We start from the raw sequence: 14,744 nt of genomic DNA, 5'->3' as shown, positions 1-14,744 counted from the left end.
ACCTGTGGGAGAGGCTGTGGGAGGGGCTGTGGGAGGGCCTGTGGGAGGGCCTGTGTCTTCTTAGAACCTTCCTTAATTCAGATGTCTACAACCCCTTAGAATCACTATCTCCACTCCCTCATCTTCTCTTCTTTCCTGCCCACTCTGACCCGATTTCTATTTCCACAATTCTGCAAGAAAACAAAAATCAGAGGCAACAACTGCTTCCTCAAATGACCTCCTTGTTGCCAAATCCAAAATTCTCATCTCATGCGCTCTCTCTCCAGCATGCCCACTGAAGCTCTTTCCGGCTCCTGTGGCAGTGACTCTCAGTGCTTACCCAGCTCGCTCTTTTCATCTCCCTCCCTCTCCTTGCTTCCACACCTGAAGGCTCCTGACTATCAGGGGTGGATCCACAGGCCTCTTCCTTTTTAAGCCAATCTACCTATTTTCCCAGGTAATCTGATCTCCGCTATCACTTTCATCTGATATATACATATAATGTACGTATCTAGGCTGTTGATTCTCAAATTTAGAATCCTAGCTCCTTCTTGAGCTGCAGATCCACATATACAACTGGACATGTCATTGGACTGTCTCAACAGGCATGCCAAACTTAACACAAAATTGAACTCCATGCCTGCCCCTTCCCCAATGGCGTTCCCAGATGTCTCTCCCAGTTCAGTGAATGGCAGCACCACCCACCAGACAATGGTGCCTGAGAGCTGCAGGCTGGGTCGACATCCGTCCACAGATTGGCAGCTGTCACTAACCTCCAACACAGACACTTCATCTTTGAACTCCCAGCTTGAAACAGTGTGAACCATGCATCGGTGCTCAATCCACACTGTTTGTTCATTAAACTGAACTAATGCCATGTGTTTTTCTGAAAGTGGAAATAGCAACACGTGGAGTTTCTCGCTTAGCATTCCTCAGCAGCTCCCGATGTCAGTCAGGACAGAATCTGCAGTTCCGGCTGACACTCTCAGCTGTGGAGTCCCTGCTTTCTTCTCCACCCATCTCCTCACCATCACACCTTCAAAAGCACCCTGGGCTCCAGTGGAATCCAACTACTTATCAGTCCCAAGGGGTGATCAGCTCTCAAGATTTACATTTTCTCCAATGTTTCCTCTTCGAATACCCGGCTCTCACATCTTCACCAAAGGCCAGTTATTTCTCAGGACTTGGCTCAGCCATTGCATTCTTCAGGAAACCCTCTGCAGTTCCCACAACGTCCTGGACACAACCCCTGTGAACTCCTCACACAGTGTAATCACATGTCCATTTATCCCCCCACCAGGCCAGGCACTTGGCCGGCCTCAGGACCGTCCTTCATCCCGCAGCTCTCCAGCGAGCACAGCACCCACGACTGACGAGTGCTTGCTGGAGACATGACTGGTTTTTGGGAGATTCATGAAAGATGCTTTCTCAACTCCACTTTGAATAGGTTCTGGTAAAACGTCAGCACCACTAGGGGGCACAGAATTGTAACAGAATTTTCCAGGACACTAGCTCAAAGGAGATGTTTCTCTTCTGTATCAAGCTCTTCACACAGTTTCTAAACACATGGGTCTTAAAAAGATCAAATAACTGTATTCAAATTACTCCCAGAAAGAAGTGTTTTAGTTGGCTGAAAGAAAGACAGTTGAGCTGCCATACTAACGTGTCAGAGAAAGTAAAACTAGGAATAGCCAAATACAGCAAACATGGTTTTATGAATAAAACCGAAGATAGTGTGAGGAAAAAGATCAAAATGTGAATACAATTTCAAGAAGCTGATACTACAAGATTTGGGACCGTGTTAAAATTTTCCACACAAGAAAGCATCCATACAGAGACACCCAACCAGTATCGACACAGGGAGAGCAAACGGCATTTTCCTTGCATCGAAGGCGCAGCACAGAAAAAGCTAATTACAAGCTTCGTCTCCCAGTGAACTCTGCCTTCTGAGGGGGTCGGGGGAATGAGGACCCGCGGAGGCCCGGGGTGAACGCCCCTTCACGTGCTCTTGTCCCCAGGCCGCTGCGTGGAAGGGACCCCGCCGCCGGGGAGGCGAGGCTGCTCCCCGCCCCTGCCACTAGCCGCTGTGCACGCGCTCTCTAACCCCAGGTCACCCTGGAAGGAGGGTCCCAAAGGTCCCTCCCAGCCTAAGCGGCTGCTGTCGCCGAATCTGACTTCTGGGAAGCTTCCTCAGCACCATGGGTTCCCGAATATCAGAATATCACCGCCGCGCCCCAGGGAAGCGCCCCTGCGAAGTTAAGAGCTGGTCTCCTCCCAGGAAACTTTCTGCCTGCGCCCGGGGGCGGCACGGAGGTGAAAGTGACCCCACCGTAGCCGAGGCCGTCAAAGTCCGCAGGCGAGAAAAACGCTCGGTTAAGAGGAAATGGTGCTCGTTTTCCCTCCTGCAGAAAAGCCAAGGTTTTCGAATTTAAAGCGTGCACGCGAGTCATTTTCAGTCTCGAGATCTTTCACCCCGAAAGTCCCGGCTCCGAAACTCCGCGGGGACCTGAGAACGCCAGGCGCGCCGCCCCCACCCCCGGGCCCGCGCGCTGGGTGGCAGCGCAGGCTCCGGAGCATCTGCCTGACCGCGGGCGCGGACCCGCGCGCTCGCACCTGCGCCGGCGAGGGAGTCTCGGGATCCAGACGGACTGGGGCGCGGTGGTCGGCGCACCGGCAGCGGGAGCATGAGCGGCTCCGAGTCTTGCCCGTGCCGAGGGGCTCGGGGAAAGGAAGGAGGGAGGCGGGGCCCTGCCGGCGGCCGGGAGCCGGCCAGAGGGCTTCACGCCAATAACAGCGATGACAAGGGAAAGTAACAGTAAAGCCTTTAGGTGGAGCCACTGCCAGAAGCAGAAAGTCGCTGCCGGGCGCGAGGGCAGGAGGGAGGTAGGAGCGCGTCCATCCCGGGGGCGGAGACTCTCGCCTGGGGGTGCCTCGGCTTTGGGCTTCTGGAAGGAAGAGGCGCAGGGAGTGACTACCTCGGCACCGTCTGCTCTGGCGCATGGTGGAACCTTGCTCTTCCTGCGGTTGAACTTGACTATCGCTGTCTTTCACTTTAGGGGTGTGGGGGTCCACTCTGTCGGGAGAAGTCCCCAAGCCTGGCTTCCTTCCCGTCCCCCGCGCCGCCTGTGAGGTCCTGCTGCTACGCGGGGAGCTGCAGGCCCGAGGCCGCCGCGTGTCAGAGCTGGGGGACCCGCCGGTGCCGACTCGAGACACGTCTCTCCCTGCGGAAGTCACAGCAGGCGGGGACCCGAGGAGCCAGCGTCCCGGCCCTCCACCCTTTAGGACTTTTCTCCCAGACACTGGGGCCGCCGCCGCCACTGCCGAGTCTTCGCCGTTTTATGACTTTCTGGGACTTAAATGGAAATTTCTTGACGGAGGGAAACCGGCTCATTCTCGCGCGCTTCGCGCCGCGGTCAGGCGAGCCCCCGGCACTCGTTAAGCGCAGAGGACCCGCTTCGGGGTCTTGGCGGCACCCTCACAGTCCCCCCGGGCGCGGAACGATGTCCAGGTCCTCGTGGGCTCGCCGTCTCACGCGCGGATGGAAAGTCGCAGCCCGCAGGCGGGAGTGAGCCGCGCGGAGGTGTCGGGTCCCCGCCTCGCCGCCGCGGCAGCCGGGTCCCACGGGTCCGCGCCCTCCAGAGCCGAGGACTCGCCGCCACGCGGACCGCGCGCCCGCCGGGGCAGCTGTACCTGAAGGGCCTGGCCGGGCAGGGCCGTCCGCTCCCACCCCTCGCGGAAGGAGGGCAGGACGGGGCGCGGCAGCGTAGGGCGGAGAGAGCAGCGACCTGCATCTCCAGTTTCTCCCCAGGGCAAGAGGCGGACTTAAGCTTCCGGAGCTCGAAAGCCCCAGGGAGAACCGAACCAAACTCCAGCCTCGGAGCCCGGTCTCCGCCGGGGAGGGGGGCGCACGCAGTCTGGGAGTGGGGAGCGGAGCGAGGGAAGAAGGGGGAGCCTGGGGCTGGGTGTGCGCGCGTGGGAGCGCGCCTCCGAGCGCCCCGCACTCCCCCGCGCCAGCCCCGGGGCGCTTCGGAAGGAGCGAGCGGGAGCCGCGGGAATAAGAGGGAGCAAGAGAAGCCCTCGCCGAGCGCCCCAGACAGGTCCTGATTTCGAATTCGGAGCTGAAGGCTACCAGAAACTGGGACTCCTTTGCCTCTGGCGCACCCCCTCGCCCGGCGGTTAGCTGGCTGCACGCGCCCCGCCCGTCCCGGAGGTCGTGGGCCGGCGGGCGCCCCGTCGGCCGCGGCTTCCTGCTCGCACCCCGCCGGCGCGCATGAGGCCGCTGCCCCCGCCGCAGGCACCGGCGCGCCCCTCGCGGTGCCGGTGGTGATGCCATGCCCCGCCGCCACGCGGGAGGGGACGAGGGCGGCGCCGCCGGGCTCTGGGCGCAGAGCGGCGCGGCAGCGGCGGCGCGCGGGGGGCGCCCAGGCGGCGGCATGAAGGATGTGGAGTCGGGCCGGGGCGGGGTGCTGCTGAGCTCGGCGGCCGCCGGCGGCGACGGGCTGCTGCTGCTGGGCACCCGCGCGGCCGCGCTAGGCGGCGGCGGCCGGAGGGAGAGCCGGCGGGGCAAGCAGGGCGCCCGGATGAGCCTGCTGGGGAAGCCGCTCTCCTACACCAGCGGCCAGAGCTGCCGGCGCAACGTCAAGTACCGGCGGGTGCAGAACTACCTGTACAACGTGCTGGAGAGACCCCGCGGCTGGGCGTTCATCTACCACGCGTTCGTGTGAGTACCCGCGTCCCCGCGCGACCGCTCCGGGACCCGTGTGCCTGGCGCCCTGGCTCGGCGCGCGCGCACACACAGACACCACACGCGCAGACACAGACACGCACACACACCACACGAGCATACACAGACACGCACACACACCCCACATGCGCGCGCGCACGTGGCGGCTGTATTTCTCGGCACGTGTTTGTGGTCTGCCCCCTGGAGCCCTCCACCTCGCTCAGCCCCACCTCTCCCACCGCAGGCTGCACCTTCTCCCGAGCGCACCCGGGGGGCTGCCCGGCAGCCATAGGCACCAAAGGGAGAGCCGGGCAGACGCGGACTCAGGCTGCGCGGATAATTGGGAGTGATTAGGTCCCGAGAGACGTCAGCCTTGACCGAGGAGGGCGCCCGGGAGCTGGGAAAGGCAGAGGGAGGCGTGCGCGTGTGTGGAGCTAATGAGCGTGTGTCGGAGCGGGCAGGAGGTGATGGCGGGGAGGGCGCGTGGAGAGGGAGACGGAGGGCCTGCTCCTCAGCCCTGGAGGCGGAGCTGGGGAGGCCGCTACCGATTTGGTGGGGAGAGCCCGGAAGCACGCCTCTCCGCCACCTCAGCCGCCACTAACGGAAAATCTGTCAGCGCGCGTAGCCTTCCTGCTCGGAGGTGGCCCGGGTCTGGGAGAGGCGCGCGGCCGGCGAGGTGGCACGGGGCCCGGGCGCACGGACGCGCCGGCCGGCGGTGGGGCAGGGGCGTCTGCGCGGAGTCAGCCTGCGCCGTCCCGCAGAGGGTGCTCAACGAGGAAACGAGTGTTTATTTTTCTTTGAGGCTTTTAAAACCTTCCAGTGGCTGTAAGGTTTGCCACTTTCCCCCACCGTGTCCATTCATTCAGTCTCCTGGGAGTTACCTTTATCTGGGCATTTTCAGATGCGTGACACCCGGTGTAATTCTTTTCCTTTTTTCCTTCTTTTTCTCCTCTCCTTTTAGTTTTTCGTTTTTGTTTTTGTTTGCTTCTTTATGGTAAAATGAAACATAAAGACATCAGCGTTAGGAGACCCTGGAGAGCGTTGCCGGCGCTCACTGACAGGTTCCTTGTTTCCTAGTAAAATAGGTTTTGAACACGTGGACTGAGTTTCTCTTAGAAATGAGGGATGTCATCCAAACCTAGTTCCCACCTGCCTTGGAGGATTGGCGTCAACACCAGAAACATTTTTTGAAATAACATGGAAGAAGGGGCTGGTTTTGTAAATAGGTGAGCCTGGAATCTGACCAGTGGGAGTCAGGAAGTTGGTGGCGTCTCTAATCTGTGGGGCTCTGGTGTCTGGAAAATTTTACAGTCCCAGATTGTTGTGAACATGAGAATTAGGTAGAATATTCCAGTCAACTTTCCCTCTTACAGTGTACACAAAGAGAACGTTGTGTGGCATCATTATTACATCAGAAGGTATAATTTTATTATTCACTTAGGTAAGATTCACATTGATTTGGATGTGGCTACTGTAATAAATGATAGACTTAGAGAAACACTACTAATACTTTTCATGTTCATCACCCCCCTGAGTTGATATATAATTAATCCTATTACCTAATTAGCTTGATAAATTATTTTGACCTGTCGGATCTACTAACACATTTGGGGATAATGATCTGTGCTCAGTTTGGCAGCAAAATCCATGCTGTATGGAAAATGGTTTTTTTCCTCGAGTTTGCTCAGAATGTTCATAGCTTTGAATGTACAATGTGCTGCCCTTTCCCACCTTTAGCTTTTGGTAAGTTGCACGCTGTACATTCAGAGGGGGTTGGGGACCACCACAGTTGGCTCTCAGCTTTGTGTTTCTGAGTGTTGCCCTGCAACGTGAAGAGGACTTCCCATAATGCAACATTTTATTTTCAATATGTTGGTGTTTAACAGGTTTTTATGGCCTTACAGAATTTTTAAATTTTGACAAATGATTTTTCAAGAGGTTCAAGTTTGGATAATTCTCTACTCACCAGGGTTTATCCGTCTATCAGTGTCTTTAGTGGTAAGATAAGAAGTGAATTATGTGCTTGCCAATATGATGTGCTGATGGGAAGTTTCCATTGTATGTTTCTGGAGTCTGGAACCATAGTGCTGAGCCTTTAGATAGGGGGCTAGATCCACATTAGCATGAAGAGGGTTGGCGGTGTCCTCTTCGGGGAGTGTTCTGGACCATGGCGCTCACCCTCAGGGACAGGCCATCCTTGGCAATTGCTGCTTATGAGTTGAAATGAGCTTTAGAATAGCCGGACTTCACACATTAAATTAATAAAGGAAATTCACTTTGAGCTATAAGTCTAACAAGACCGTTAATAATAAAGGAAATTATAAGAAAACAATTTCTAAAGTGGTATAGCTAACTATTTCCCTGCCAGCCTGGGAATCCCCAAATCTCACTTTAATAACAGTTTTTGTAGCACATTAAGGTTCTTGCCAAGAACAAGTGCACTGTGATTAATGAGGTACTTCAGGAATGGATTTACATGCCTGACCCGTGTTTTCATTGCCAAGAGCAAGAAAAGAATAGTGTGTTTAAAGTTATGTTTCAGGTAAAGAAAAATTTCCATCAAATATGCAAAATCATTATTATAGTGGTATTCTGATGGTCTAAAGTGTGGTTTCAAGTGTGTGTATCCTAGCCTACTGATGAGCTGGGTGGTGAGAACAGGAGATGCCATGCCTCAGGTGCTTTCTTCCGGTCTTTACAGCTAGTGGAGACCAGGACAGTCCCTTCCCTTCCTGTCCTTTAGGGTTTACCCAACAGCTGTGCCTCGTTCCTCTCTTAAGCTGTTCTTCAGTTTAAGAGATGAGCTATTCTCTTAACAGGAGATGGCATATTTCTTTGAATGTTGTTTGTCCGTGTTCAATTCCTCCTCTCTTTAGGAAAAGTTTAGAAGAATGGTGATTGTAGAGGAATGCGTGATGGGCTCTGCGTGTAGGTTTGCATTGATGTAGTGGCTGTGGCTTTGAGAGACCACACAGGAAACAGTGTGGTGGATACGTGGATCTCCTCTCTTGTCCTGTGTCTCTCTGACTGGTGTAATGCCATGGAATGGAATTTATAGTTATTTTAAACTAGAAGAAATCGTCCAGTCACCCAAGCTAGGGACCTGGATGTCATCCTCGACATCTTCATTTTTTTCTCAGTTGCTCCCTCTGGCCGTTCAAATCATCATTAAATTCTGCGTGTCCACTTTATAAGTACTTTTTGGGTCTGTTCTTCCCTTTGCCGCGGCCACTCCCCATGTCTTCCATGGGATCATTCACAGGACCCTCCTGCTTAGTCATCAGCTCCTGTTCTCAACCTTCAGCTCAGCGCTCTGACACCATGGGGTTCTCCTAAAATGCAAATGTATCAGATCATCCCCTTGCCTGTAGTCTTTCCATGACACTTCAGCATCTACTCATACATTCATTCATTTGTCCATCTGCAGACATTTGAGTGTCCGCTTGTGCTAATTCACAAATTAATAAGGCAAAGGCCCCCACTCTCAGGCAGGGAAAAGATGCCAGCATGGGCTTACCAGGTGTGGAACAGCGCTGTTCTAGAGGTGAAGTACAGAGTGGCTTGGGCAGAGAGGAGGTGGGGATGAGGGCAGAAAGGTCAGCACAGGCTGCAAAGGGGAGGTGAGGCATGAGCTGAGTTTGACAAATGAGTAATTAATTTTCGCATAGAAAAGGAAGGAGGAATGAGCCATCTTGACAGAGAAAACGGCTTAGGCAGAGGTAGGAAATGTCAAGTCAATGTAGTCATTCTAAGTGCTGTGAAGTATGTGCAGGATGAGGAGAGATGGCCTCCAGTGCCGGCCGTGGAAGCTGTTCATTATCCTGGAGATAGCAGTGGTCACTGAATGGCCATCATCAGAGGAACGATGTAATCAGATATGAATTTTGGGAAGATGTCTGTTGTCAGTTTGGTAAATGGATTGGAGGGTACAAAATGGAACAGTGTGGCCTGTAAGAAGATGTTAGCAGTTGCCCAATTTTTCCATTCATTCTTGTATTCTTTTATCCATAAATTCATTCTAGAAATGTCTGTGGACTGTCTACCATGTGACATGGACTATTCTAGAAAGGTGAGAGATGATCACCTAAGGAACTTAGGCAGCAACTTGGGGATAAGAAGGAGGAGTTTAATTACAGAGCGCGATGTAGGCAGAATTAGCAGATTGTTCTCACCTGTCTGACGTGTGGCGTGAGAAGGATGATCCTGGCTTGGGTGAACTGGGAATGGAAGTACCACTCCCTAATATGTGGAACAAAGGTGAGGGGTCCATGTTGGGGGCAATATGAGTTCAGATTTTGGCTTGTTGAGTTTCAGATGTTTGTAAGACATTTAGGTGGAAATCCTAAGTGGTAAAAACACAATAGTGAACCAGACACACTCAGTCTCTTTCCGTTGAGTCTTGGATTAGCAACCAGAACCATTTCTGGCATGTAGAGAGCACTTGATGAAATGTTTTTGGATGGATGAATGCATTTAGAAATCTAGAGCTTAATCTAGATACCTAGATGAGATATTTAGATCTGGAAGCCTCCTGCAGTTTCATGGTAGTTAGAGCAATGAACAGCATGAGTGAGCCAGCCCGGAGCTGCAGAATGAGATGAAGACAGATGGAGGACAGAGTCTGGGGAACACCAACATCCATCAGTGGATGGAAGAGTGAGAGCCCACGGAAAAACCCTGGGGAACATGACAGGGCAACCGAAAGGCCAAGGAAAACGCTAGGAGACCTTATTTTCAGGAACCAGGTTGTGGTGAGCAGTTCCACTGCTGCAGAAAGCACTAGAAAAGGTGTGTAAGATTTCACTGAATTGGTCATGAAGGAGGTCACTGATGGCCTTTGCTCCAGCACCTTCAGTGGAGGGATGAGGGTCATCAGTGTGATGTCAGTGGATGGGGGAGGGTTAAGAGTTGGGAAGGTGGAGACAGAAGTGTGAGTTAACCCCCCTTGGAACAGCTCACAAGACCCTCTATGGCATGATGTTCTCCCATCTTCTTACTTGACCCCAGCCTTACTGAGCTGCTCCGTTCTGTGGCCTTTGCCGGCATTGTTCTCTTGGGCTCCTCCCACTCCTTGCACTCTTGCTGTCCAACTCCTACCGTTTCTTCAAACCACAGATCAAGGATTGCTTCCTCTTGGGCACATCTCCCCCTGCAAGAATAATTTAGTGCCCTTTATCTCAGGTTCTGTGGGACTTGGGAATGTCACTGTAATGATGCTTGCCCCACTATGCTGTCATTGTGAGATACTTGATCTGTCTCTCCCACAAGAGGGTGAGCTTCCCTCACAGAAAATTTCCTCCCTATCTATGAATTGCAAGCATCCAAAGTGCCTGGTATCCAGCAGACCCTCAATAAATGCTTGCTTAATGATTAAGCGAGTAATTTTCCTTGGAAGCCTTCCATAGAGGAGTTTCAGAGTGAACCAAAGCTGAAGGAACTCCCAAGTCTGACTGATTTCTTAGAAGTAAGATAGTGATGATTCATTTAGAGGAGAAAGGCTTGAGGCTAGAAGTAGGAGATGATTGCTTTGTTTCCAACTTTCCCACCCACTAGCTTTGTGACTTGGAATGAGTCATTTCACCCTTTTGGGCATCTGAATTGTTATCTGTGAAATGGGCACAACAGGGCCTGTGATGCAGCCAAGATGGTGGAGATACTGTGGATAGTCTAAAATATTATCTTAAAGAGAAGGAGTACTTGTGATAAGTGATCTGACCATCTTATCATTTCCCTTCCCCATCTCTGAGCTGCAGGGCCGCCTCCTAACCTCTGGGGAGGTCCCTGTGCCACATGGTAGCCAATGTGGTCCTTCCAAGACTTAAACAGAGCATCGCTCCTCTGCTGGAGCAGGAGTCTGTGTATTGCCTGTCTCTACCCACTTCCGCAAAGGCGGGGTCTCCTGTCTTGTTCTCTGCTGTATCATCAGCGCCCAGAACAGTATCTGCCACACAGAAGGTGCTCCATGCATACAGACTAATTCACTGACTGATACCCCGGATCTGCAAATTATCTACTGGTTCCTGGTGAAAGATGGAATTGTGCTCTCTTGACCATGCCTTGTGTCAGGACTCAATTAGACCCGATGAATGACTTTATTATTTACACATATATTCTATTCTGAATTAAGTCTACATCTGTAGAAATTGATGTTTGCATGTTATTTTTGCTCCTGTGTTCCTTAAAAATTGCTGATTTCCCTTAGATGGAGAGAGGCCTTGTTCAAGTTATACCGCTTCATACCATGCTAACATAGTAACATAAAGTGTTCCGTATCCCCTTCAAATGAAACTGTTTTCAGAAATTTAAACATACTTCAGCATGCGAGAATCATATTATGATTAGAAATGTTGAAAAGTATTAAAATATTAGTCTTGGGAATATTATGGCCTAAAAGAAATGAAACACAAGAAAAGAATATTTCAAAATGGAATTAAGTCTTGATATAAGAAACACTATCAACAAGGAGGGTAGTCAGCAGCCTAGTAATAATTGCTTGCAAAGAAGTGGTGCCAGTTTTAATTTTTAATTGCAAATGGCTATTTTGGCAGACGAAAATGCCAGCAGAGCATGTTTTATCCCAGCCCAGTGGTGTGAAACTACTTGAAGCCACAGCTCATAGATATGTTTAATGCTTGGTGGATGTTTCCACTTTAATTTTCTTTTTCTTCAACCATTTACAACAACGCTATTTGAAGTTTGATTTGGTTGCAACCTGGGAGACAGAATGGCCAAACAATTGCATTTTTTCATAATTATGGAAATTCTTTGATGGGTCTCAGAGTTTTATGTGATCTTTTTATCCTTTGTTATCCGTTTGTCTGAAGAATGTGTTTCCTAAATGTTATTGAAGTCATCTATTTCTAAACTTGAAAATACTTTGAACTTTTTCCATTTTATTCATATATATGTGCACACGTATATTCCATACAAACACTGGCTCCTTTAGCAGAAAACTTAGTGCAAATATTTACATTTTCCTTATTTTTGCTTCTCTAAAAGTAAATAAGACCTTTGAATAAAATGAAATTTAAAACTAAAAAGAATCTCAGGCCAGCTCTGGCGGCCTTGTGGTTAAGTGTAGAGTGCTCTGCTTCGGCGGCCTGGATTTGGTTCCCAGGTGCAGACCTACACCACTCGTGTGGCGATAGTGCCAAGCTGTGGCAGCAGCTCATGTACAAAAAAAGAGAAAAGAGGAGGATTAGTAGCGGATGTTAGCTCAGGGTGAATTTTCCTCAGCAAAAAAAAAAAGAAATAAAATGAAAAGAATCTTAAAGTTACTCTTGATAACATGCAGGTTATATCGTAATGTGGGAGATATTTAAGTTTGGGTGTACACAAAAAGAAACACATTCAACAAACTCAGTCCTGGAGTTTGCTGCTTCTGTTTATAATACCTGTAAAGCGATCTGGAATCTCTTTCCTTCCTCACTCAGTGGCAGGATGATCTTTTATAGTTATCTTGTTATAATTTCTCTTTTCTTCTTTTTAGTAGTTAATTCGGTTTAATATTTATCTAGCAGCCATTATGTGTACCAGTTACTGTTCTAGACTGTGCTGGAGGTCCAAGAAAGGGAACGAGGTGGACCTGGACCTCAAGCAAATTTCACTGGGGAATGTGATTAGATTTGGATTCAGGGATCCACTTTACTGACTTGACGGCTATGAGCAAGTTGCTTCCAGTACTATCTACCATCTGTAAAATAGGCATAATAATATTACATCAAGATGTTACAATATTTTACAAATATATATATGTAATCACTCTTAGCATGGTGACTGTTATTGAAACTGGATAGAAAGATAGAGATTAAAAAAAAAAGAGAGAGAGAATGTGGTGGAGGGCTGTATCGCTGTGTTGAAGTCCAGGATTTTGTCCTGTAGGTGACAGGCAGGCTCTGAGGTGGGTGGGGTTTAGGCAGGTAACAGTGTCGTTGAATTTCCATTTTAGGTTGATCCCTCTGCCAGCTCTGTGAATGATGGCTTGAAGGGGACAAGCTGGAGTAGGAGGTCTGTTCTGAAACTGTTGTTCCAGCTTCGGCAAGAGATAATTAGATCTTGGTCTGGGGCAATGGTAGGAGAGATGGAGAAAAAATAGGACAATGGAGTTGAAATGTATAGTGAAGGACTGAGTGTAGAAGATGAAAAAGAGGGACACATTTGTTATTTCCAGATTCCTGGTTTGGGTCGTTGGGTCGACAGTAGAGCCATTAACTGAGATCAAGAATACAGGTGGAACAACAGGTGGAGGGAAATGTTGGGGGTGATAAATGAGGTTAGCTTTGGAGATGCTGAGCTTTCATTGGCTGCGGGACTTCCAACTGTGTGTCAAGATTTAAAAGACATGAAAGTACAGACAGGAGTTACAACCACAAGGAGAGCATGTAAAGAGAGGGGGCAATAGCTCAAGGATGGGAACCTGGGGATTGCCAACATGTGCGGGGTAAGCAGCGGAAAAGGAGAAGGAAGTGGACTAGACACTGAGATAAAAGGAAGCACCAGAAAAAAGAAACCAAGTGGTCATGGGACCAAGGATATCGAGAGAGTTTCAGTGATGAAACTGTGAACTGTAGTTTCATGCAGTGTCAACTCTGAAGTGTAGACAGTGGTTTAGTAAGATGAGGACCTAGGGGTGACCACTGGATCTGGCAGCGTGGAAGTCTTCAGTGATTTTGTACCCTCACCAATGTTCACCTTCAGTGAAGGGGCGAGGGCAGAGGCCAGCACGCTGTTGCCTGAGAAACGAATCAGAAGTGAAGAGAGGAAACCACGGATTAAGCCATATATTCAGTTAGTGTTGCAAGAATACAAAAAGAGAGATTGGACAGTAGCCAAGGGGAAATGCAAGACTAAGGGGGAGAGCAAGAGGTATGAATTAAGGGAAAGAAGATTGCTTATCCCCAATAGTAGTCGTTTTAATTATTGATTATATGCTGGACATTGTTCTACATGCTGTACACACGTTAACTCTCTTAATCGCCAGAATAGCCCAAGGAGTCTCTATTAGTGTTATTATCTTCTTTTAACAGACCAACACCGAGGGGAGAACTTCACTAACTTGCCCAAGGTCGGCCACTGAGTTAGTGGCACGACAGGGCTTTGAACCAGGGCAGGCCAGCTGAGAGCCATGCTCTGGGCCACCGTGTCTTGACTGTGGATGGCACCTGTGGGCCCAGGCGCCCCTATCAGATGGGCTGCCTTTGGGTCTTATATAGCTCTTAGCAATATAGCGTGTGCACAATAAATATTTGCTGAAAAAATAGATGGTAGTTAAAATCCTGTATCGCCCAGTATCAGAGAATTATGTAGGACTTAGTTGTTCCAGGGTTGTTTGTTTCTCCATCTTCCCGTGCTAACAGCTCATGTTCGCATTTCTCCATGAAGTTCTGATGGCTCTGGCTTCTTGCCTCACCTTTATTTACCTCTCATGGCTTTTACCATCTGGACCCTGTATTTTAGCCCTCATGACGTTCTTGCGTTATCTTCTAACTAGATCCTTTATCTAATTCTTCACAAATCCTTTGTGTCTAAAGAAACCAAAGTACCTCCTTTTTGTATCTCCTATGGCATCAAGCCCGGGTTTTCACTCTTTATCTTTAATCAAAATTCAAGTAGTTTATTGCTACCAGTGGGACTATTCGAATGTTATAACTTTTTTTTCAAACAGGAATTTCCATTGGTTTAAATTGTGGAGCAACTTGTACTGAGGACCCAAATGGTAGTAATAACTTCTTAATACCATTTCTTATGAACATTAAATTCCTAATTCCTTGGTACTTCTTTGCAGAATACCTAAGATTCATTAAAAAATAGCAGCAATTGCTTCATTTAAGTTTCATAATGGCTGAACATAGAACCATTTGCTCCAAACTGATTTTACAAGATTTTCTTTCTTTAAACTAATAAACAAGCTCTTGTTTTCTTCACACTAGTGTGAATACATTCCCTTTTCCCTCCATGCCCCCCCCCCCCCCCCCCACACATGCATTTTTCCTGGACATTTCTTTTTTTCCCTTTCCCTTTTGTCCATCATTCCTCAGAATAA

At 49.6% G+C, this 14,744-nt stretch overlaps 2 protein-coding genes across 7 annotated transcripts in view; one reads left to right on the top strand and one right to left on the bottom strand.

The window, feature by feature from the left end:
• The window catches only part of LOC124226451 (serine/arginine repetitive matrix protein 2-like), a 63,898-nt gene extending 60,528 nt beyond the window's left edge, over window positions 1-3,370 (bottom strand). Inside the window, exons 1-2 of the mRNA XM_046639770.1 lie at window positions 3,265-3,370; window positions 2,593-3,200 (exon numbers count right to left, since the gene is read on the bottom strand). Coding sequence (XP_046495726.1) covers window positions 2,593-3,200; window positions 3,265-3,370 — 714 coding nt within the window. The remainder of the gene's footprint in view (window positions 1-2,592; window positions 3,201-3,264) is intronic.
• A 937-nt stretch (window positions 3,371-4,307) lies between these two features.
• Window positions 4,308-14,744, top strand: part of KCNQ5 (potassium voltage-gated channel subfamily Q member 5) — a 469,780-nt gene continuing 459,343 nt past the window's right edge. For all 6 annotated transcript variants that reach the window (XM_046641231.1, XM_046641229.1, XM_046641230.1 and 3 more), the window contains exon 1: window positions 4,308-4,699. In XM_046641231.1, coding sequence (XP_046497187.1) covers window positions 4,311-4,699 — 389 coding nt within the window. In that variant the 5' untranslated portion in view covers window positions 4,308-4,310. The remainder of the gene's footprint in view (window positions 4,700-14,744) is intronic.

This window comes from Equus quagga, chromosome 15 (assembly GCF_021613505.1).
Source record: "Equus quagga isolate Etosha38 chromosome 15, UCLA_HA_Equagga_1.0, whole genome shotgun sequence".
Classification (NCBI taxonomy): Eukaryota; Metazoa; Chordata; class Mammalia; order Perissodactyla; family Equidae; genus Equus; species Equus quagga.
This window is presented reverse-complemented; position numbering and strand designations above follow the sequence as displayed.